Source organism: Leptosomus discolor, chromosome 10 (genome assembly GCF_034619465.1).
Source record: "Leptosomus discolor isolate bLepDis1 chromosome 10, bLepDis1.hap2, whole genome shotgun sequence".
Classification (NCBI taxonomy): domain Eukaryota; kingdom Metazoa; phylum Chordata; class Aves; order Leptosomiformes; family Leptosomidae; genus Leptosomus; species Leptosomus discolor.
Window position 1 is genome coordinate 14,752,117 of NC_141400.1, and position 24,534 is coordinate 14,776,650.

Sequence of the window (24,534 nt, forward strand, 5' to 3'; positions counted from 1 at the left end):
AAGGCTGCTCCTCCGGCCCCGAGCACCACTGCAGTGGCGGTGGCGGGGGCACGGGCGGAGCGGAGGGACGAGCCAAGGCAGCGCCGGAGCGGAGCCGCCGGCCGCTCCGCAGGCGCCCGCGGAGCGCCGCGCCCCGCCGCTGTCCGGGGTGCTGACCGGAGCGCCGCGCCCCGCCGCTGTCCGGGGTGCTGACCGGAGCGCCGCGCCCCGCCGCTGTCCGGGGTGCTGACCGGAGCCCTCCCGGCCTTCCCGCTGCCCAGCCTGCCTCGGGAGGGGTGGTTCCCTTCCCCGACCGATTCTCCCCAAGTGCCGGGTTACTTTATTGGCCAGCCCCCCCGGCCCACCCCTCACGGAGTACAAAAAAAAAAAAAAAAAAAGAAAAAAAAAAAAAAGAAAGAAAACAGCGAGAGCTGGAAAAATGTGCAACGTCAACGCGCTCGGAGTCTACGTGTGGGAGATGATCGTTTTCTTCAGGTAAGGCTCGGCTTTACGGGAGGAGCGTGCGCGCAGCAGGCGCTGCCGGGCTGGACTGTCGTGCCCACCCCAAGCTCGGCACAGCCCCTAGGTACAGCCTCAGCCTTAGGACAGCGGCCTTCCGCCTTTCTAGAGCTGCCTTTTCGCCTCCTCTCGGTTCCCTGAGACCGGCTATCGCACAGCCCCGGGCTCGGGACTTTCCGCGGCTTTGGGAGTTACTCCGTTTAATTAGCACCGCAATCTCGCTAACCGCAGTGCTGAAAACACCGACCCCGGCTGGTTGCAAAGTGACAACTAGCGGCGGCTGGGAATGCTGCACTTGAATTTGCCCGGGTGAATATTCCCACCTCGCCCCCTCCCCATCCTCAGATTGCAGGTTAAGGTGAGTTCCGTGGGATGCTTTAACTGCTTAGCCATGTCCTCTTGAGAAATCGTGGGACTCCTTTTCCAGGAGGGCTCACCCTGTATCCTCAGCTTGCTGTGTCGAAAGTCGCTGAAAGCAAAGAAATAACCACTTTCCTTCCCAACTTTTTTTCTTTCATATTGTTTTTAACATCCTTCCCTTGCAGAATCCAACTGAAAGCCAAAGGGCACGTGGGGAGCTTTTTTGCAATTATATCCATTATCTCCTAGCAGTATTTTGACTCTGTTTTAGGTGTGTTCAGTTTCTCATTAAGGCTAAGGTAGGAAAAGGAACAGTTTTAGTCTTTAAGAATTTTTCTTGGTCCATCTCTCCTTGCAGTGCTTTTACTAAATTGACAAAGAAAAGATAATATTGGAAGGTAAAAGCTCATCTGTATTTGCATGAATAATGCAGCCTGCTGTAGGAAGTGATAGATGCCAGATACATGCAATTGAAAAAAAACCTTCTTTCATAATCCAAACTTGCTCATTAAGTCTTAGACTTCATTTCAGTTGCATGGCTCTTACTTCTGCATTTCTGTATTTCACCATAGTCTCATCTTACACTTTAATGTGAAAGAACAGACATTATTTACTTATATGTCACTGGTATAATACTTATTATTTTATTATAACTCACAGTAGCAGACCTGCTGATACTGGCCAGACTTCTCCAGCTAGTGGTCTCTTTCCTTTTGAACACTACAGTCTTTCCAGGAATAAAAACTGGGATATCCCCACTTTCTCTGTAATTCCACAGAAAATCAAAGACAGCAAAAATGTAATGTGAACTCAAAGCATTTAATGTTTATCTGTTAGGTAAACCAAGAAAGAAGTTATCGAAACCATCAGTGTCTGAAAAGCAATGCACAACATCCAGTACTTCAGAGCCATCCTTTCTCATCTTACGTAGTCACAAGTGTATAGCAGCACTGTACAATATAGTGGGGTGGACTAGCAGGAAGCACATGTATGTGCGATAAACTCTCTAGTTAAACAACGTTGAAGCAGAGATAAAAAAACTCCCAAGACTGAACAACATATAAATGCTCTAGAATGCTATCTATAAATAAGCTGGAAGGCAAGAAGAAAAAATATTTTTAAAAGAGCATTTCCAGGTTTGAATTTCTTATGGCCCTGGCACTAAAGCATCTGTCCAGCTCTCCTCTGAACTGCCTGAACAAGTGAAATTGATACATACTTGTCTTGCTGATCCTGTTCTATGCTGCACACTTACGCATCGCAAGACACATGTGAGCACTTACAGATTCTCAGCACACCAGTTCAAGTCCTGGGCATTCAAAACCTTGATAAACCCGTCCCTTCAGGTTCTAATGTAAATGTTTATACTGTTATAAATTATATATAGATGCATATACATACATATGTGCTATATATGATTATGTCATACTGCATACAAAAGGTATTTCTGGAAATCTAGTTTTCCTGAAATTATTGTTTAAGAGAATTTGAAAATTATTTAATTCAATTACATGGAGATGTTGAAACCAAGTTATTTTATATACTATGATCATTCTCTAAACAAGAAAAAAAATAATCAGTAATTCCTGCTCAGAACTGACCCTAAGCAATGTTTTTCTTTTTTCTCCCCCATTGTGTTATGTGTTCAATTTATTACTGGCTAAAAATCTACCAGCCTTTCTGGTCCAGGAATAGCTTTGCTATTTCAGTTTCAGTAAGAGAAGTTTATTCATTAACAGTCATTCATAAATTTAGTGTGCCAATTACTCCTGCACTCAGTCATACATAATGTTTAAAACACTCACAGGCTGATAATCCAATAATCCATAATACAAGTATGCATCGCTTTAAACTACGGGGTGCACCACACTTTATTGTCAGCCTGTCGAAAATATTCTGGAAAGAAAATCCATTATATGTCAGCACATACACCAGAAAAACAAAGAAAAATGCAGAGTCCCAAAGGAAAATTAGATACAGCCAATATGGGAAATAAGACTAGATCTGTTGCTTAACAAAAATGTCCTTCACCAGCCTTTTAAAAAACAAGACCCTATGGGAAAGAGGAACAGCTGGTGTGTGAATGCAAACATTACGGTATTGCCAATACGATATTTGTTTCTGTTACAGCTGGGGTGTTTTAGAAGGAATTCACAATAAGCAGCTTATTCTGATATGCCTTTCTTTATGGAATCACAGCATGTTAGGGGTTGGAAGGGACCTCGAAAGATCATCTAGTCCAACCCCTCTGCCAGAGCAGGACCAGAAGAGCATTACCCATTTGCTACCTGCCTTCTCAGACTGCAGTCACTTAGCTGTGACTAAGACATTTACTTAGGACCTGGACAGAGGCAGGGATGGAAACTAGGTTGGGGTGGGAGATGGAGTCTTCTGACAGACAGGCTGCTTGACCAACCTTTCCTCATATCTACGTAAGGCAAAATGCTGTTTCTTGAAAAGAAAAATAGATTGGACATTATTTACACAGGAGCTTCCAGATGTCCTGCTTATATCTGTGGAGGCATACACTAACATTCTCCCCAAGTCTAATACTGTGTGTTCGTATCCTCGTTCAGTTGTGAATTCCTTCACGCAGAACAAAAAGCCACCCCTACCCTGTGACGTTCTTGCCTGGCCTTTCTGTTGTACCATCACATTTTAACAGCTGTAGCGGTCCAGAAACACCACTGCATAAGCCTGGGGGTAGGAACTGGACACGTTGTACAAGTTAGGAGACAGAGAGCCTAGAACTGGCACCTTACCCAACCTGACACTGCCCTGTGAGAATTTGAAATTGTTTGTGCCTGATTCTTGTCCTAATTGCACTTTTGTATATCAGGAATCAGCAGCATGACCTTCACTGAATTAAGATCAAAGCTGGTCCCTTCTGAACAGCAATCTGTCAGCTAGTAGGAGTGATTCAAGGCTACTGCTTCAAGCGATTCACAGACCAAAAGTTGCTGCCAGCCTCAGACCCTATTGGATTGCTCTAACGCATTTTTATATTCCCTCCTGTCAGTAACAGCGCTCTTCAATTCCAGTTTTTCAAACAATAAGAAGATGCCATTGTGAATATGATGCCTCTTAACTTTGTGGAAAGAAAGACAGCTTTTCCTAAAACAGGCTTGCCACGTAAAGGAGGTGATTGGACAGCTGCTGCTTTCAGCCTCTTGAAAATACAACAAAAGAAAAGGCAGGGGAAGGAAAAGGAGAGTAATGTGCATGTTATCTCCTGACCTTCTGCTATAGCTCTGCAGTGCTAGATGGCATTACAGAGGTATCTGTGAATGAAGCACTAACCAGAGACTTCCAGAGCCACAAGCTAAGCAACACAGCAGATTTCTCAGTAGTTAAAGAGCGTTTTCCTCACACTAAATAAAAACTCTAGAAGTTGTGCCTTCTGACCTGTTGTGCCTCTGCTGAGTCTGTCAGCTCCTGCACGAAATAAAAACGATTTAGCAAATGCTTGGATTAGATGGCTCTGAGGACACTTCTTAGCTTCTTTGGTCTGCAACCTGTAACAGCCCTATTAGACCTACAAAAGGGTTATGTATTCAAGGTTTGAAAATGTGATGAGGTAGACAATTCTACCTAGAAACACTTGTAAATCATTCCACAAAGAAAGATTAATTTGGTGTCAACCCAGTAGAAGCACAAAATGTTTGGGACCCTGCCTTCTGCAGGGTCTGTGATATACACTCCCATCCATCTGTAACAATTCACTTGAACTTTAAGCTATTGAGACAAATCGACATAAAGTAAGCAAAACACTCTCTAATGCAGTCTAATCTTAACCTTCCTCTCTAAACAGCCTTGTTAAACAACTCTAGACATGCTCTTTGGATAGACCAGGACAAAAAAAAAAAGGGGCTCCATAAATGTCTAGGCAAAAACCATTCCCCCCCCCACCTCATGTTGGGTGCAAGGAGCAGGAAAACCATAGATAATCACCTTGCCTAATAAAAACAGTACAAAAAGTGTTGCCATTTCTTGCACGTGTTAATAAAATACCCTCCATCTCTGAGGCACTGGTGCTGTGCAGATTTCGGGTAATATAGACTGGCTGTCTGCTTTGACTCCCACTGAACATCACCCCATGCTGCAGCAAGTCCCACTGGCAGAACTCATATTTACTGTTCAAATACCTGAAGGGAGGTACTTCTGGTAAAAGATCAATATGTGGAGGGTAAGGCAGGATCCTGCACGTCTGTGCAAGAGCCTTACATGGTATGAACTGTCTGCAGAGACTTCCTTCAAGAATAAGGATTTAGGCATGGGAATTTGGTCCCCTCCTTATTCCTTTTCTCCCAAGAAAGAGGTGTTGGAGACCTTTATGTGTCAAGCAAGTCAGCAGCAAAGGGCCCTCTGACTCAGTTTTAAATGTCTCCGATTTAATAGCACAGACTAAAGGCTGAGTTCATTCTGCTGCTAACCAAGTGATTCAAGTCAGAAAAGGAAGCACTTGTAAGCAACAGCACACTGCAGTTCCCCTGCTCTTGGGCAAACACTGTCCTTATTTACTTACGAAATTCATCTTACCAAATCCTTATGAGCTGATCTGAATAGAAAAGGATCCCAATAGCTGAATTAAGATGTTAATCAATGTCCAAAATTAAATTACTTTATTATCCCAGCACCAACCAGTGATCATTCATCTGTGATAGAATACCAGCAGAGAAGCCTGTTCTCATTTCATCCTAGGATGCAGGTTAAAAGGGCTTTCCAAATTTCAGTATTGAGAACAAGATATCAGACCACCTAACATATAACTGCTATTTAGGTACTGATGAAAGACAAGGGTTTTAAAAAAAAACATATCCTGCTTTAAAATCACAACATCCAAACCAAAGCCATAACATTTAAATATGTCAAGTCATCTAAATCTATTCACCGAGTTCCACTTGCTCCTTTTCTATAACCTGGAGATTTTCCAAGAATCCCAAAGTGACTAGTATTAAGACAACAGATTGGCTCATAATGTATTTTGACTTCTCTCTGTTTTATTTGCCTGTATCAGCTGTGGCACATTAAATCAGCATTTCACTATTTCCAGCAAATTACCCTTTTGCTATTGTTACCTTGCATACTTTGTATTGACCTTTATCTGTCAGCAAGAGCACAACTATTTCTATTCTTATGAAGTATGGTTACACTTGTGCGCCTCACACCTTTCAAGAAAAACGGCTCATCACATTCTAAAAGATGCTAAACGTGTGATTCCAGCATACCCTCCCCATCATGGTTTGATTCAATTTTTTGATTTAAAAAAAAAAAAAAAAAGGTCATTCCAAAAGCTTTTGATAATTTCAGTTTGGAAAAAAGAAAACAATTCGGGATAAATGAAGCAAAAAAGGAAGGAGGGAGAGAAGCAGGAATGTCTCCTGCAAGGCACTGGGAGGACTGTTAGCAGCCACGACCAGACACCAGGCTGTCTGGCTGCTGACTTCTAGACCTACTTGCACAGCCCAGAAAAGAGCAACTTTTGCATTGCGCTCAGCATAATAAAGTAGTGCTGATTCAGCAGGTTGGATCCCCTTAAAGAGGCAAAAAAAATTTTTTTTTTTTAAAAAAAAAAAGAAAAAAAAAATCAGCTTTTTCGTTTCTCTCACCCTTCCCCCAAAGTATCCAAACAATTTACATTTGTGTTTACAAAGCCAGGCAACAGAAACCATTTCCCTCGAGGGGAGGTGGTTTGCATCAATATTTCTTCACCAAGATGATCGGTTGGTGCAAAATGATGTCGTCCCCTCAGCCTCTTGGGAAACTGCTGATATGCTCTAGCTGACCTGGTCCTGGAGGTGTGCGCGCCTGGATCCCGCTGGTGCTATAGATCAGATGCACACCTCCGACCTGCTCCTAAGTCTCTCCTGGTACTTCAAGAGACTGATGCACAGAAATTAAAAAAAAAAAACAACAACCCACAACCCAGAAATACAGCTTTTGTCCCCTTGGTAAGGCGAAAGCACAGACAGGGCCTGCAGAGAACAGAAATTGAGAGAGACAGGTGCTCCCGTCATTGACACGCACTGAGCACTCCCCATTATGCAGACAATTATTTCATCCCTGTAATGCACCATGGTAAGCTGCTGATTTGGGGACTGCACCGCATCTGGCTGGTACATAGACACAGTTGGTATCCTGTAAATACATCTCTGCTGGACCCAAGTGCCAGCTAAGGAAAGCAGGAGAAATCTTAATTTGCCAAACCCCATTAAATTTGGATTGGGGCGGGGGGAAAGAACACACTTTTGCACCTGCTTTCCTTTTGATTTCACGCTCTTCCACTGTGGCTCACAGCCCGTTAGGAAAAAAAGACAAAAACCTCAAATGCCTTAGCAGACAGCCAGGGAACTCACTGTGGGGTGGGCGAGGAGAGAAAAGCACTACCGAGAGGTTGCCAAGACCAGGAGTGTCGCACGCGTGGAACAGCAGGGCTTGCAGTGCAATCCATCACTGCATATGCTGCCTTCAGATGAAAGCTGCCAGCGGCAGCTCCCCCCGCAAGCCCGCCCTGCGAGCAATGCCGCCCCTGTGACCGCTCGCCCAGCGCGCAGATCCTGTCACCCGGCCCCAGCAGGGCTGGAGCGAACACACGAATCAATAAATAGCCACAGACACGGGCTCCATGGTGGATCGGACCACTGCCACGCGGGTCTGGTTCAGCAGCAAAATGCAGCTGAGCCAGGAATCATGCAGAAAATCCAAAAAAATTCATGACTTTTCACCTTTACCCAATTTAATTTGGATTTTTTGTTCTTTTATTTTAGATGATGAAAGCAAAAAGATGCTTTGCGCAAAGCCCCAAGCACAGCCTCTCCTCCCCTCTCTTATGGAGGAGGTATAAAACCTGAAAGCATATAAGAGCCAGCTGTTATTAGCACCCTTAAAAAAATTCTTAGCTCCAGACATCCTTGTTGGTGTCAATAGCGCCCGTGCAAGAGGGGCCAAGCGCCCCACTCCAGCAGGATCTGTGCACCACATGTATTACCACCGTTGCAAGTAGGGAAGCCAGATGCTCTGAATTCCTGGGTAAGGCAGCCTTTTCTTATCTTGTAAGAACTGCAAAAACAGGCTGCGGACAAAAAAAAAAAGTGACTTTTCATCAGGTACCTTTACAGTCCTGTCTCTTTGTTCACTCTCAGTGCTTTCACCCTCTGGAAGCACCGCTGAGCAGGGCAATATCCACACACACAGAAACCTTTTTCCTGCACCAGAGCTCCCAAGATCTGATTTACGAACCAAAATGTGCACACCCCAGCTCTCCTGCCACCCCATGTGCCTAAGAATCACAAGCATCCTCCAGCTTCCAGCCCCATCCATCACACCCTGACACAGAGTCATGGGCTTAGAAATCATCTCCCAGCAGCATGGCTGACAGAGTACAAACCTCATCAAACACAACCTGCCCTCCTGCACCAGCACTGCCAGGGTTGAAGAGATGGGGTGGGGTTTTTTGTCAGGGAGCTGAAGAAACCAAAGTCACAGGGCAGTTGGGGTGGAGAGGAGAAGAGCCCTCCTAGGCAGGGGACCCAGAGCTTCGCCATTCGTTCCAGAAGTCACATTTCATTTTAGTTCATAAATAAACTGATAAATTACACCAGGAATCACAGACAGCACAGAGGGAACATTCATCTCCAGCAGGGTATTTGCATTGCAATGACAACAGCTAATTCTATCCAAAAATATCAAAATGAGCTCTTTTATCATGCAACTCATTTTACAAAATACAAAATATAGATACCAGAGCACCCCAGTTTTACTACGAGACCCACAATTCTGTAGGTAGGTTATGCACATTAGCTCAGGAGGCCTTTTCAAAGGATCTGTAACAAAAAGTTTCAGAAGCTAAAACCCACCACCACTCTGCACTGCATGTTATATCTCTTTTAAAAGAATTCTGTTTATACCACCTCCGAGTTATCAAAAAAGAAAAAAGCAGTTGTAATATTCTTATCCAGTCTTAACGAGCAGCATAAATCCTTAAACTAAAACTAATTTTGAAGAAGCTGCCGTAGCAATCTATTTGAACTGATGCAAACACGACTGATAGTGCGACTGCAGAGCTATAGATAGAAGAGCATCCGCGATTTCTCGTAATTCTCTGACACTTGTCTGGTCTGTGATCTAAAAACCTTCTGACGTCAATAGAGGTTCCCACTGCAGCTCTCCATCCAAACGCTAAATCAAGAGCACATCAGTAAAGAGAATATTGTTACCTAGAATACGAAGCCTTGTCTTGTAAACACATTTTCCCCCTTTATTTACTGCGTGCAGGAAGGCTGTTTATGCACTAACTTTAAATATCTGACTAGCCCCCCCTGACTTTAAAGGGAATATTCAGTGTGTGTGAAGCTAGACACATGCTTTTGTCTTTGCAGGGATTTTTTTTTCCTTTGTTTTTTTCAATAAAAAAGTGCCATTATCACTTTTTTGTTGGTGGTTTGTTTTTTTTTTAAACCCTTCAGTATGCGGACAAGCAAGAGTCAATGCTGTTTGCCAGATTTATTTCACAAGTGATTAAAACCTGAACATTGACTTGTGCTTCTCTGTTGTTTGAGTTATGTTTTCAAACCTGTCTCAGTGGCTTAGGAACATATACATCTCCAGAAAGTCTGTACTGGTGCTCCAAGAGCTATAGACACTTCTGGAAGATGGATTAGTTGACAATGTCACTAGAGAGAATGCCTGTGGCTCAAAACTGAATTAAACACACTTTTTGTTTTTTTTTTTAATGTACGATAAGCAAGAACGACCATGCAACATATGAGACTTTGAACAATAGTCCTTGTAAGGGGTCTTGCATGCAACTGAGCACCGTTCCCGTGCAATTTGTTTGTTTCCCTGCGCTCTTCCCATCTCAACTCTACACAACATGCAGATTTCTCACCCCTCCCCAGCCTACTGTCTCGTCATTTATTATTTCGTTATTGCTCTGTCCAGGCAGCATCAGCAATTGTTCCAATCGCTGGTGTCTTTCCATAGAGTTAATCAGTGTAATTGGGATGTTTTATAGTCCTGGACAGGGTGTTTTGTCATATGGCGTAGGAGCCACGGGCTGCGGGAACACAGCAGTGGAACACTGAGAATGCTGCAGTCTGAAGAAAAGATTTTTCTCACTCCAGTAAAGCTGTTGCAGCTTTCCTTGGATGGGAATGATCACAGAGGGTTAATTTCCTGAGGCCCATGGAAAAATGCCTACCCACTCCTCTCCTCCTGCACAGCCACAGGGACCTCGGGTAAGGTGTTGTGCAGGACCTTTGAGAGTGCTTTGGGATCCTTTGGGTTAAAACTTTAACCGATTACAACCTGCAACTACTGCAATGCAGTTACTTCTGGTGCAAAACCTAGAATTGGTTTAAACAGCCCACAGCAACAGAGCACAACCATCCAGGACACAGACGGCAACATTTAACAAGCCTACTTTTTCTTTCCTGTCCCCTTCCTCCTGCCGTGAATAAGGATAAATAATAGCTTATTGCCCATTTCTTTCTCAGAGTGAAATCTCCTTCTCACAGGCTCTAGAATTCCGTATTTCACCAGTCTTACTGTACATAACTGTTTTCCTATCCTGTCCCAACATCCAGGTCTGCTCCATGCCTCTGTTGCATAAGCTTTCAGCTGAATTAAGAAAAAAACAAGTCCAAATTTCCTCCCCACCTCCAAGAATTAGCTTTGCAAATTCACCCCTGCAGCACCCCCCACATCCATACTGCAGGGACTGTAGTTACCAGCAGTTGAGCATGACCGCATGGATTGCAACCAGTACTGTGCAACCAGCACATCTGTAACACCCAGAGCTCCTTCTACTCTGCACCATACCGGGCCAAAAATATAGCATTGGGGCTCTCTTTTCTCCGCACACACCTCCAGTCATCTTTTATCCTGTCCACTTCTACAGCTGTAGGCCAGGAATTCAGACAACGTGGCAGGGAAAAACATGCAGACAATGTGTTTCAGCCTTTTTAATTGAATTGCATATCAATATTGATCGTGCTATTCATTTTGTTAGTAAATCTAATCATTTTAAAAAAAAAGTCTCCTTGCAGTCTCTGCCAAGCCTTCCCAGGCCAGTGCCTGGCAGCATTTCCTTCCAGATAACATGTTGATGTGGAGTCAGAAATAACAGTCTGGGTACAGAGTTTAGGGCTGCCCCTTTTCCTTTTCACCAGGAAAATATCCCATCTGTTGAGGACAAGCTGGAGACAGGCAGCCCCAGCATCAGCAGAGGCTGAATACAGGCTGGGCTGTGCTGAGCTCCAGGCTCTGCTCAGGGGCTTCTGTGCCCAAGATGCACCATCTCAGGGACCAGGGAGATGGTTTGGGAAGAGCAGGGGTAGGGGTGGAGTTAATCATGGACAACACGATGCCTTTCTGTGCCCAACGGTCTGATGCTTTCTTTGTGACTACACCTCTTGGAGCCTGCTGGAGTCAATAAAACTAGGCTGATGAATTCTCCTGTGTCCCGAGGACCCCACACTGCTCTAGCCTGGCTTTGACGGTTGTGGGGGAAACAGTTATACTGCTCACCTCAGCCTGCCTCAAATACCTGATGGATATTCCTCTCCTCTGGGACACCTACTTGAGAAAACATCACATTTGAAGGACAAGTGTGTGAGCCAGCTCACCTGGACACTACTCCCCACACGACCTTGCCAAGTTTTCTGGCTTAGCATTGTGTTTCAAAAACAAATAAACCAAACATTTCAGCAACCTTTGCTGAGCAGCACTGAACCAGGGTAAGAGATCAGGTATTTTCTATTTCCCCATCCTGCAGAGAGCCCAAGCAGAGGAATAAATCTAGTGCTGTTCTCTTGAGCCGCTGATGTTGCACCAGTTTACCTTCAGGGGGACCTGAGCCTTCCACACTTTGCAGAGAGATATTTCCTCTGCAAACACTTGTTTTGCAACAGTTTGTGTTTCTGCTGCCAGAAAATATTTTTTTACCCTCAGAATTAATGATTAACAATTAAATTATTTGACAGGGGAATAGAGGCCCTGTGCTAATTAAATTCCTTCATGTCTCCTCTTTGCAAAGGGGAAAAAAAAAAAAAAAAAAAAAAAAAAAAAAAAAAAAAAGGATATTTCTCAATATCAGCATTCAACCAGAACAGGGCAGTTTGTGATATTGGACTTAATTAGATGGACAACCGTGGGCACAGCCAACAACAACAAAAAAAAAAAGCACGAAAATGTTACACAAGGGTCATACAAATGGGGGGAGGAAAAAGAAAAAGCCAACTGAGGAGCTTGGAACCAAGCAAATTGAGACATCCAGACTGCAGAAGAGCCACTTTCTAAGCCAAATAACTTTTTATAAGACTATATCATCTGTTTAGCTGCAACAAAATAATGCAGACAGGGCAAACAGTGCCTGTATAGGCTGGGAGAAACCAGTAATGGGTGTCCTGCAAAGCCTGACTGCTCCATTTTAAGGAACGCAATCCTGAGCAGCTGGGCTGTTCATCTCCACCAGCTTTCACCTTCACGTGCCTGCTAGGGGGCTGGACCTCCCAGGGGCTTGGTGGTGTCTGCTTACATGCCAGCAGCAATATCACAAAAGATTATGCTAGTTCATCGACCCTTTGAAAAGATCCTTTCCATTGTTGTTGCTGTGATGATTGCCTGATGGCACTTCTCAGCCAGATCCACTAGGGATTACACCAGCGTAAATAAGATAAGCCACTGTCTGGCTGCTATTAAAATGCACCAAGATACTCTCAGCTCAGAGAACACTCTTGCACCAATGCAAACCACATCCTCGGTGTTCTTGTTATATGACTTGCCTCCTTTTGCTTATTTGGAAATAATTTTTCTCTCTGAACAACACAACAACCCACCCTAAATTTCCAATTCTCTATCGTCAATAATTTTCAAACCACTTGGCAATTTCCCTCTCTTGTCTCTGCTGGGCCAGGAGATGAACAGTCCTACGGGACTTTTGAGGGTACTTGTGTAAGAATCAAGAGACGGAGAAAATCCCAGAAAGCTCTCAAGGCAGTACACACAGAACTGGTCAAGTCAGACCTGGAAGAGAGCAGAAGCTGATAGCTTTTTTTGGGTGCTGAGCTAAACTGCTATAGCAAAGCTCAATTGTCACAATCAGAGTGAAAATTTCAGGGTTGTGCCAGATGCAATCCATCCCTAAAAAGCATGGTGGGGTGGGCCAGCCTCTCTGTAGCTCCCAGTGGTGTTTTCTACTGTTACTTCTGAGCTAGAGAGCAGACACACCTGCCTGCTGCTGGAAAGGCTTTGCTATTCCCTCATCCCCTGCTTTCTTGCCTTTTCTTGTTAAATCTAGGGGAGGAGTTGTTACCAGCTTGTTTTAGCAAAACATTTAGTAACCAAAGAGAAACCAGAAGAAACTTCATTCCTAGATCACCTGGGTAATATCACACAGCAGCCAGAGCTTCTAAAACACACACCAAGAGGCATAAAACCACTTTTGAGTTTCAGCACATCCCCAAAGGTGCTCACAGAAACTGCTCATAGGGATGGGCACGAAGCTGCAGAAAGCAGTGGGGCTGGGAGAGGGTAGTTCTCTCCCAGATGCTTGTGGGATTCTTTTATCTAAATATGTACTTCCATGTAGGCACCGAGCCCATGAAATTAATTCATTTGCAACTTTGTTGCAGAAAGAACCAGAAAATGGCATCCAAGAAATACCAGCAGACTCGCTCATTGGAAGTGCAGTGAAGATATTCAGCACGGGCTTTCACACTGAATTTACAGGAAAGCTGAACACAGACTTCTGTGCTTTTTCATCTAATTTTTTTAAAACAAATACCAGGGAAATTGCAGTTTCTAATTATCTTTTTGTACTTAAAGCTTATTAGATTTGTATTGCGTCTTCCCCCCCGTCCCCTACTTTTCCACTTCCATATACTTCCTCCAGTCTACAGTTAATGAGAAGAAATCAGTGTATTGCACTATCTGGCATCTTGCTGCTGAAGTGGCAGGAGTCTTTAGTTACCAAGTCATTTGCTGCTTAATTGAAATCTTTTCTCTCTACTCATTGCCATGCAGACACTCTATTGCAACACAGTAGTGGAGCCCAGTATTGATTGTCCTCCCACTCCCAGCTTTCTTTTTTTTGAGTTTTCAAATCAATTGCACCCTGATTTTTTCCTTCAAAAAATTATAATAAATTAATTAAAACCCATCACCCATTCACCCCTGAAACATGCAGGTTTGGCTCTACATAGTTTCTTAGAGCAGAGGTGGGTACACGACAAGAAATGGCATGTGGCTATACTAAAAGCTAGACCCAGACCCTGTCACATCACCTCCAAGCATGAGTGTGCATCAGCCAGCTCAGATAAAGTCCAGTGTAGGAGTGGATTGTGAATATATAAAGGGTGAACGAGATCCTAGTTTTAGACTCTCACTGCAAGTGATCTGGAATTTATCTCCCCTCTTTATTGCAGAAATTAAACAGTTTTTCACAGTTAAAAATCTAGTAATCAGAGAACCCTAATACAGTTGCAACTTGCAGAAGAAGCCAGACTGCAGTTGTGAGTCTGCAGGACTGGAACCCGAGGCTTGGCAAGCCATCACTGCTAACAGTAGAGAAGACAGTGAACGCAATACAGGTTACTACAGACTCAATTTTGAAATTGTCGTGCCCAAGCCCCTTTGAATCCCACCCATTTTTAAAATCCCAGGGAACTTGGTGGTTCAAAATGCTCTTCTCAAGGCATCGCCTAGATAACATTTGTGTCTTTGGGGTCTCAGCTCAAACTTGCATTGTATGAACACGTCTTTGAGGGCAGGGGTATATCAATGCCATGCACAGTAACCGTCCCTAGACTATTCCTGACAGATCTTGCGTCAGTACTTAGCGCTACTCCTCTGAAAGACAGCACGTTTGACTACTGCAGGGTCTCTTGAGACAAGAAATGTAAAACTTCCCAAGGTGAGGTCCTCATGCTGTAAGAGGACTCCACGGTGTCATTTGTGAGGACATAAGTCCCTTGATATCTTGTGCTTGTTTTAAACATGCTTAGGCTTCTCAGGTGCTCCGCCCCAGTGGCTTCTCACAGTTCCCACACAGCCTTTGTACTTTAAAAAATTCAGGAGTTTTGCAAAGGGTGAAGCAATGAGCCTCGCTCCCTCCTGAGCAGCTTTCTTTGGCTTATTGTACATTCGCATTGCAATGCTGCCTGTAGGCTTTAACGAGCATCAGGCAGATGCTGAACCCACAGGCAGAGACAGCTCTTGCCTTAAGCACATTGCAGGTCACCTGAGGGGTTTGGGTGGGATTTTTTGCTAATCTAGGCAATTTTACACCACACTTCCAGCCTGGGAACAGTTCTGTGTTCAAGTAGAAGCCATATAACCATAGGGAAGGACCCGAATAGAGCCTATTCCTGTCTTGGGAATCAAACCGTCCTGCAAAGTTGAGAATGAGCACCTAGTACCAGGGGTCATTTGTTCCTGCATAGATGGGCACAACAGAGACTTCCTAAGCCCAGATCATCACCCTGCAGATCTCGTGGACTCCAATAGGGTCAGAAGGCACGTTGCCAGCCTTAGATTTTCATCTTCTACAGATAAATTGGTAATTTCACTCTTTCTGCCCCAGAGACCATGCAGGTCCCAAAAATATTTCGTTTCTTGTTATCCTCAACCCAACATGAGTATCATTTCAGGATCACACTCCAGCTGCTTCCCAGTCCAGAGACCATGTTGCTGTATTGAACTCAAACCCCTGCACTGCAGGTACCAATAGCAAATGCTGGACTGACCAGCAAGTGGGAAGGAAAAATACATCTATCCCCTACAGTCCCAAAAGCTCTGCAGGAGCTATATAATCACATGATACTCATTTAAGCCTTGAATTTCAGATTGCTGTGATCCTACCTGCCTTTTGGAAAATTGGACTGTCAGAGTACCAACTATACTCCTTGCTATTTGCCATGTAATTAAGCAGTAATTGCTGCCCAAGGCTAATCTCAGAGTATATTTTACCTGTGGAGCTCAGTGCCAGAGTTCACATTTGTAATTTAGTGGCATGCCAAGGAGCTATACCTAAACCCACAAAAGGATTTTCTCCACTCATCATCTCTCTCCTACTTTGGTGGCAGCTAGGATTCTGTCTTCAGAGATATTTGGGCTGAGCAAACAAATTAGCAGAGACCAGCCTCGTTAGGAATTCACATGGGTACCCATCCTGCCTCACAGCAGGACTGAGATGCCAACTGCTCTGTTTCTAGACCCCAAACCCTCCCCAGTATGGGATGTACCCTAAAACCTCTTTCTTTCTACTGACACAGCCTGGCAGCCTCCAAAGAAGCTGAAGCAGCAGCACGATCTGCACCCAAACCCATGTCTCCTTCTGATTTCTTGGACAAGTTGATGGGGAGAACTTCAGGATACGATGCCAGGATCAGGCCAAATTTTAAAGGTATGCAAAACCCTGCTTTGTGGCTCTGTTTCCTTTTGGGACTGAAAATCGCATGCAATCCTTATGAATGCCTTCCTAACTGTATAGGGAATATCAACAATCTTTATGTTAATATAGAACATGTATGATAATGAGAGATTTGGCACATGAATCCCTTACAGACGTCTGGAAAGGTACCCGACATCCACTCAGAACGGGAATAACCTTGTAACAACTTTACATGCAGGAAAAAATTCAATATAGGGATCAGGGATCCTGCCAAACCAAGCAGTAACTGGCAGGGAGCTGAACATCTTGCAGATCAGGAAAAAAAACCCTCAACTTTCCTTTCCCCTTAAGTCACGGCCCACAGCGCCTTTTAATAGTGGGCGATGCTCCCCGTTACACCCGCTGAAGCCAAGAGGAGACTTCAAGCCCCAGGGGAATTCAGCAGGATGCCAGGGGCAGCTCTGACCCATCGCTGTCCCTCACAGTAAAAGGGCTCTTAAGCCAGTGCCCAACACAGCTCCATCGCAACAGCCGCGTTTCACACCTGATTTCCCCAATTCACCTTGTACTCACTGGCAGCCAAGCAGCATGGAAACAGGCCCTGGGAGAGGTGACAGAACCTCTTTCTTTGCTCCTTGAAACACCTCTTCCAACAAGGTGGGGTTTGGGGGTGGGTTTTTCCACCTGTCTAGTGGAAGGTGTCCCTGCCTGTGAGAGGGGGGTTGAAACTATGTGATTTCTAAGGCCCCTTCCAACTCAAACCATCCTGTGATTCTATGATTCTTTTGTTTGTTTGTTTGTTTCTTTTTAACTGAGCTCACTTTCCCAGAGCTATTTGCCTTTGAATCACACCAGAGATAAAGTGGGACCTGCCCTCACTCAGCCACTGTCCAGCCCTCTTCAATACTCATTTCATTCTCTTCTTTTCATCCCTACTACCAATTCCACCCCACCCCCCAAGAGTCACTGGCAATGTTAAAATAGGACTCCCAGGACCCATTAATCATGGTGACAGCACCTGGCACCCAGCTTCAAACAATAAGCTCTATACTGGGCTTTTAAACCCAAATATAGGTGGAAAGCTTATGTCTTCGTAATCAACTAGGCAACAGAGAACACTGCCGTTGTCATCCAAATCACAAAGAGTTAAAAAACCACCCTGTAAAACTTTCTACCACTAAATTATGCACACACAGAGAAGAAATTAAACTTTAATATTTAATGAAATGTATACATTATCTTCCTGCTGAAGGCAGCTGTATTGCATTTTTATTTGAGATAATTTAATTTCAGTTTTATTTCAATGAACTACACCTTCCCCACAGGGTAGTTTTGCTGGCTTAGCCTCCCACACATAAATCAGACTCCAATTTATATGGGAGGCATAGGAGGTGTTTTACAGAGCTCGGGGTTGTAGCTCTCAAAGCATGTCATTTAAATTAACTGCAGTAACTCATAAGGGCATTTTAATGGCTTAGATCTAAATGAAAATAATACCAAAGATCCGTATCAGATTGATTTTTGGGGAGGGGAAGATTAACAAAAAGAAGATTGCAGATTTTCCATAAATGCTGTAAAGTCTGGATTTAGCTGTGGATTCACATTCTTAGAACAAGGAAGAACCAAAGAAGGGCTTTGGTTTAAGTTGGAGGATGAAGTCATTAACTCAGGCAGGGACAGATCTGAACCCTGCAGCTGTGGGACAAGGGACCTCTCACCCAGTTTGTACCCTTAACCCTGCTGCTAAAAAACTAAATTCCTTCACAGCTGCATCCCACTGGAGATGTGGCAGGTTTCAGTGGTAGACAGGGAAGTTTTAGCTTGTGTGAGGCTCTACAAAGCACCCCAAACCCTGCAGAGTGTTTGTGGTTCCTCTTGGATGTAGTGGGAAGAGCATAGTTCCCCAACAAGAGTTGGGCTGCCCCAAGGAGAGAGTCTTGATGTGCACTGGGCCAAGCTCATTCCACACTCAGCTTCACAGCAGTACAGGATCAGGAAGAGGAGGGCCAAAATCTTCCATGTGAGTCATGCACACATGCAGTCATCCAGGAGGTCAGCTCAGTATTTTTCTTATGCTGTGCCCTTTGGAAGGGGAAGTCACATGCACATGGACCTTCTATATGGTTCATGAGAGGCATCCAGAAAAGAAAGCTATTACTCCTGAGCTCAACAGGAGCACTACAGAAGGGATAAAACAAGCGCTAAAGCCTCATCAACTGTATGTTTTCAGCTGCTGGATAAAATTCACAAGCCTTTTGAATAAGAGGGGTTGGGGAAATAAAGAAAAAGACACCATTTCGTAGCTGGTATTTTAGTCCATGCCTGTGTTTAACAGTCTGGAGGAAGAAATACACAGATTCAACAGCATAAGAGCTGGCAAATGGCTGTCTGGGAGCTGGTTAGACCAAAGGCTGCTCATGTTGCCTGGGACTCATACCATGACAACCCCAGCTGTAGAAAATATTACCATTATATAGCTGCAATCCTACTCCTGCAGAGGACAGGCACAAAGTTTCAGAAAAGGCCATGGGAGAGGAGGAACGGGAAATGAAGAGGAGCAAACCAAGCTCCAAATGTTACTTAGTAATCAGGAAATTCCATTAATTTCCACACAGGAGGAAGTTTGCGCTGATTCGAGGCACAAGCCTCTTGTTAAAGCCATTCCTCCTCCCCCCCAGTGTTTCATCTTGCAGCAACTGTCAGACTGCAGATGTGGCCTTAATGGGCAAACGTCACTCCCCCAGCAAGGCTGAGCCATCAGGAAGTGTTTGAAATGCAGACACCATCCTTGTCTCCATAAAAGACGGGGGAATAATCTAAAAATCCACACTCCCCAATTCCACAGGTCTGGTCTTCCCAGAAACATCTGTCACAGGGATGATAAGACATTAATGCCCCCAGTGTTAAAGGGGAACCTTGATTCCTGGGGCAGTGTCCCCTGCTCTCTGCCTGGGCTGCCTTTCCCCACCACACACTGGGCAGCACCAGTAGCAGGTCCTTTGGGAGGCCCCTTTTGCTTCTCCCCTCCCCTTGTTAAGGGTCAACAAAATATACATTTTACATGAGCAAGCCACTGGTTTGCCAGGCACCAGATATGCCTCTGTTCCCTACCGGTTCTCCAGCTTTTTGCATTGTGCTGCGCTGCAGCTCTTGGCACCTCCCTCCCATGTGCAAATGCAACATTTGCACCTCAAATTTGCCAGGCAATATTGTGATCCACTTCCAGTCATACTGACACTTTTGGGCACCAGTACCACATGAACTGACTGACCCCCATGCCCTCTAACCACAAACTTCTCACCCCTTAATCCTCACTCCTCTCCTTGGGTGGCCCCTTAACTTTTCTAACATGAGCAAAGCTTCTGTCTAAAAGCAGATAAAGCCCAGGAGAGTCATGGCCCAAAGTCTGAAGAGTACCCTCTTCCGAAACAGGACAGCCAGAGAATTTCAGCTGGCAGAGACCTGAAGTCTCCTATCCAGCTGTGAGCCTTAGCAGACACCGATATTATCACATTGGCTACTCACTCCTTTAACCAGTCTGATCCCTACAGAACACACTGCTGCACTGGCTCTGTAGGGAGCATATATTCCTAGTTCAGAAACATTTAGATGCTTTAAATGACTATTTTTAAAGTCTAAAGCTATAAACAAGAGATCCTGTCAATAGCCTCTCAGCTCTTTTCTGGGATAAATTGCCAGAATGTTCAAGGTGAGCTTGCTACCCATACAGCAATGTCAAGATAACTAGAAAGCTGTCCTGCCTGGCTGTGATCTATTCCTTTCCATCAAAACAGTTCACAGAAGAGATACATACTCCCCCAAACAGGGGAACAGAGGTGAAGCAAGAGCATTGTCTAATGTCAAACTGCCATCAGAACCAAAACTAGACTAAGCTGGGTCATCCAGACCTTACTCCCATACTCACCGCTCAGTCACCCTGTTCCCACAATAGGTTTTAACACTAGAGTGGAAATATTTTGTCTTATAAGCACACAGTGAACTGCTGTTCCAATCTGTATTTGTCATGCAGGCCCACCAGTGAACGTCAGCTGCAACATTTTCATCAACAGCTTTGGTTCAATTGCAGAAACGACTATGGTAAGTAAAAATCACAGCACAGCTGCTCAGCCTCATTGCACTCCCAGAAAATGCAGCATCACCCTCCTCTTTCGTATGACCAGAGGAAAGTATTGTATCCATGTTCCCAAGTTTACCTAAGGTTTGAGTAAATTGGTGGTCAACACACAAGACTCACACCTCGTGTAGCTGAAGATCGCACAGTCTCTGCCTGCATCTCTACAAAAAAAACAACAACCAACCAACACTGTACAGACAAAGCACAACAGCCAGAAAAGGAAACAAAGTCTTTTCTGAAGACTTGCCTAAGGCTCCAAACTCAGAGACAGTTGAAGATACTTCGTGTTTAAGTGCAAATAGAGTGTCAATTCAAACTTCTGGATTTAAGTGAATGGAAATCATCTGAACTCAAACTCAGTCTGCACTAGATTTCAGGTTCCCAAAGATTAAGAAAATCACTAGATGGTTATTTTCTTGGAGATATATTTCTGTTAGACAATTATTTTTAACAAAAAAATCAAAGCCAATATTTGCAAGTTAAGGCTCACTTCAGACAAAATTAGTGAACACAGCTAAAGGCTGTATCTAATTGGCAAGACACTGGGAGCAGAGGATTACTAGAACAGGAGATAATTGCTCCATCTGAAAACTATCAAAGATTAGTTGTGACATAATCATTGAATAGCAAAGGAAAATTCTGGAGGTACAGTACCTTACCTCTGTGCTAATTAAAGATAATCCAAAATATGGTGTTTAATTACTCTTCGGTAAATCTTTTTCTAGAAAGAAGTTGAATGAAGAATGCAAGACTCCAGATTCAGGTGTTTTGTGCATTGAGGCAGGATGTTATAGGCTTTACATATAGATCATTCCCCTTGACTTGAACAAGTTACTTGTCATGCATGCCACTGTCAGAGGAGATCAACAGCTATATACCTGGGGCTATAAGTCTCTTTGGACACTACACTGTTCTTCTGGAAATGTTGGGGGTGATTCAGATCCAGTAGTATGAAAAAAAGCTGTTACTCTGTCCGAGCACAAAGAAACACATTTCATAGTTGGATTGCAGAATTTATCAGAGTTCATAGGCAAGAAGTATATGAATGGATTAATTTGTATACAAGGCAAAAGAGAAAGAACAAGAACCAAAATACACATCTGTTCCTGATGTACTATTTTATTGGATACCCCCTTAGGTGCATTACAGGCAATAAATACCCTGATCCTACACAACCTAGCAGAGGCAATCCAGAGTGCAAGGGACAGGGGCAGGCCCACAAGGGATCCCTGTGCAATATACAGAGCACATTACAATGACATGTTTTTCAATATATCTGTCCTACATTGCCAGATGCATTGGAGCAGTCATACAAAGAGGCCACAGGATCCCTGTAAGCAGGATGCTCCATAACATTAGCATAGACTAGCACTAGACAGAGGGATGCAGTTCACCTCCAAGACATGCTGCAGGGACTTGCTATCCTCTCCAGCTGCCATGCATTTCATAGTCTGTCTTCCATAGAAAAAAATTCCCATGGGAACCCAAGAACACCCTCTAGGCACATTGCTTTGTCTAGAAATACCCAAGCCAGCTCTGACAAGCTAGTCCAGATGTCAGGCTGACGCAGCACTGCACACAACCTAACATAACGCGCTTCTTCAGGGACAGTGATTCTGCTTGTAAACGCTGCCGACAACACAAGCACCACAGGTATTGAAGCATCTAAAAATGAGAGCCCAGCAAGTTATAGCAGTCTTTGGGATTTGCTAACTCAGGATTTACTCCACAGAGAAGCCAATCTCTCTTGCTGTTCAAGGATGCAGCAGGTCAGACAGGCAGTGTTGGCTCTCCACAACAGTCTCTGGGAAGGGTAGAGGGTCCCGTCATGAAAGGATTTTGAGACAGACCTGACTACTTTGACTTCAAACAAGTGATCAAACAGGAGGGTAGAAAGCTGGGGTGCCAGAGAGGCAATTCAATGTTTTGCCATAAAGAATGCAGTGCTCTGTCATTGACCCTTGGGACTGATGATGGTAACACTTCCCCAGCTGCTCTACTGGCCAAAAGAGAAAGAACAACATTATGGTTGAATCCTTAATCATTAGGCATTCTAAGCCTGGCCAAGTTTAGGTTCTGAGTACTACAGCATCTTATATTTGATTACTATTGCACTCCTACGTGCAGGAGAAGCATTGCAGGTTTTTATGGATAGAACATGTGCAATTAGAAAAGTCTTTAAAATATCTCTGTAGTGGGGCTGAGGTCCTACAGAAAATACCACTGCTGCCATTTAAGTTTACACAGTCTGCATCTTGAATCAGCATAAATCTTGAAGTCACCATGCAGAGGAGTAGAGAGACTGGAGGTGAATGCTCACTTACGGTTTGAGGTATCACAGAAGGTAGAGGAAGAGGAGAAAATACAGGAAAACAGAACAAACCAGGCATTTGATACAGCCACTTGGGTCTACAAACCTCAGAAGGGAGGATAACAAGTTGGGGGCAAGAGAAGACACAGACTTCCCAGAGTGGGCAGAAGCCTGATATCTGCCCCACAAAGGTTCAAAATGAACAAGGCAAAAAACGGAGACGTGAAAACTGCTGCAAAGATTGAGAGAATTAAAACACAAAACCAATCAAACCCCGCCCCCCACAGTGTCATCCAAACTGAATTCCCAAAAGCAGAGCTAACTTCTAGCAAGGGAAGTAAACTCCTTTAAGCATCCTGCAGATCTGGAGACCCAACATAAAAGCATCCAGTGATGCACATAATTGATTGGAAGTTTATGTCAGATTGCATCTCGTAGCTTATACCCATCAACCTCACTTGCAGTCAGCTCTAAGAATCAGGGAACTTGCAACGGGGAACACTTCCCTGTGAATCCAACAAGTGCTTCAAGCAGGAAGATACCCCCAACTACAACAGCCAGACAAGAGCAGACAGCCTCCTCTTGTCCCAAAGCATTATTGCAATAGTGCATCCAACAGCAAGGGATTCTGGAGAACAAATGCAAGATACAACCACTCCATCTGCTTATTTTTATTAAAACCACCAAACAACCCCCAACCACAAGCTGTTAAATCTCTTTTTGCTCCTCAAAAGCATAAATACCTTCCCCCCCCCCCGGCCATACCAGAGTAGGAAACCTATAGCAAAGTTACAAATTCTTCATTCAAAATGCACCTAGGGAACAGAGTCTTGGTTTTAAGGGAATAAACTGAACCAGCTTTGACTTTTCATTGTAGCCTGAGACAACTGGTACGATTATCTGAGCATTTCATCTAACAAGTTTCCTGCTATAACAGCAAACTTAGAATCAAGCAATGCCCTTGATCTCTCTTCCAATGGAAGCTGCAATTTTATGGCTCTCTCCCTGGATTAGGCAGTTGAGAGCATTTTGTATACAGTGAAGGCATATGGAGAAGGAGGAGTATATTTTTATATCATCACGTAGAGTTGCTAGGAGCTGGACTCTGTTTAAGATGACCCCTCCCAGTCTCATGCACCAAAGAGGACCCACATACAGCAAACGAGAGTGTAAAAGAAAACCACAAAACAGCCAGCACAGGCTCGCCTAGACAGCGTATATATGTAAATTTATTTTTGCTGCTTTCATGCCATCGTATCTGGAAAAAGAAAACAAAATATGACCTTCCAGGCAGCTGCAATTGGTCTCCCAGCATCTCCTAAGGACAGGAGAAGCTGGAGGCTGCAACTGGCCAAAGTTACATACTTGTTCAGAGACATCTGTATATGATATTTCCAGGGGGATAACAAGCCATCCTGCCAAACAGGCTAAGCAATTCACTCCAGCCTCACAAGCCGCAGTGCGGAAGATAACAAATATGAGTGATTAAGTGCATGGGTCACATATTTAATACAGGACCCACTCACCTCGAGGTCAGCAAAAGATGTATCAACGCACAAAGCCTGTAGCAAAGGCTAGGTTTTGAGCTCAATTTTTGCAGTCATTCATTCTTAAAACCAACCATCAGTCCCACAGAGATGATAAGCACATAGCAAGTCACATAACACAAAATGAAAAGGTTTTCACAACATCTCACTGTCTGCTGCAGTTCCAACATTAGACCTGCAGTGTTTTGGCTAGCGATGTGGTTGGAGTTTGTCTTTGCACTGAACAGCAAATGGAAGTGAGGGGGAAAAAAAAAACAGCCAAGGAATGGGACTACACAACTCAAATAACACA

General features: G+C 44.1%; 1 protein-coding gene across 2 annotated transcripts in view; it reads left to right on the forward strand.

The window, feature by feature from the left end:
- Window positions 1-418: 418 nt before the first annotated feature.
- Window positions 419-24,534, forward strand: part of GLRA1 (glycine receptor alpha 1) — a 39,032-nt gene continuing 14,916 nt past the window's right edge. For both annotated transcript variants that reach the window (XM_009960005.2, XM_009960006.2), the window contains exons 1-3: window positions 419-474; window positions 16,131-16,261; window positions 20,280-20,347. In XM_009960005.2, the coding sequence (XP_009958307.2) occupies window positions 419-474; window positions 16,131-16,261; window positions 20,280-20,347 (255 nt within the window). The remainder of the gene's footprint in view (window positions 475-16,130; window positions 16,262-20,279; window positions 20,348-24,534) is intronic.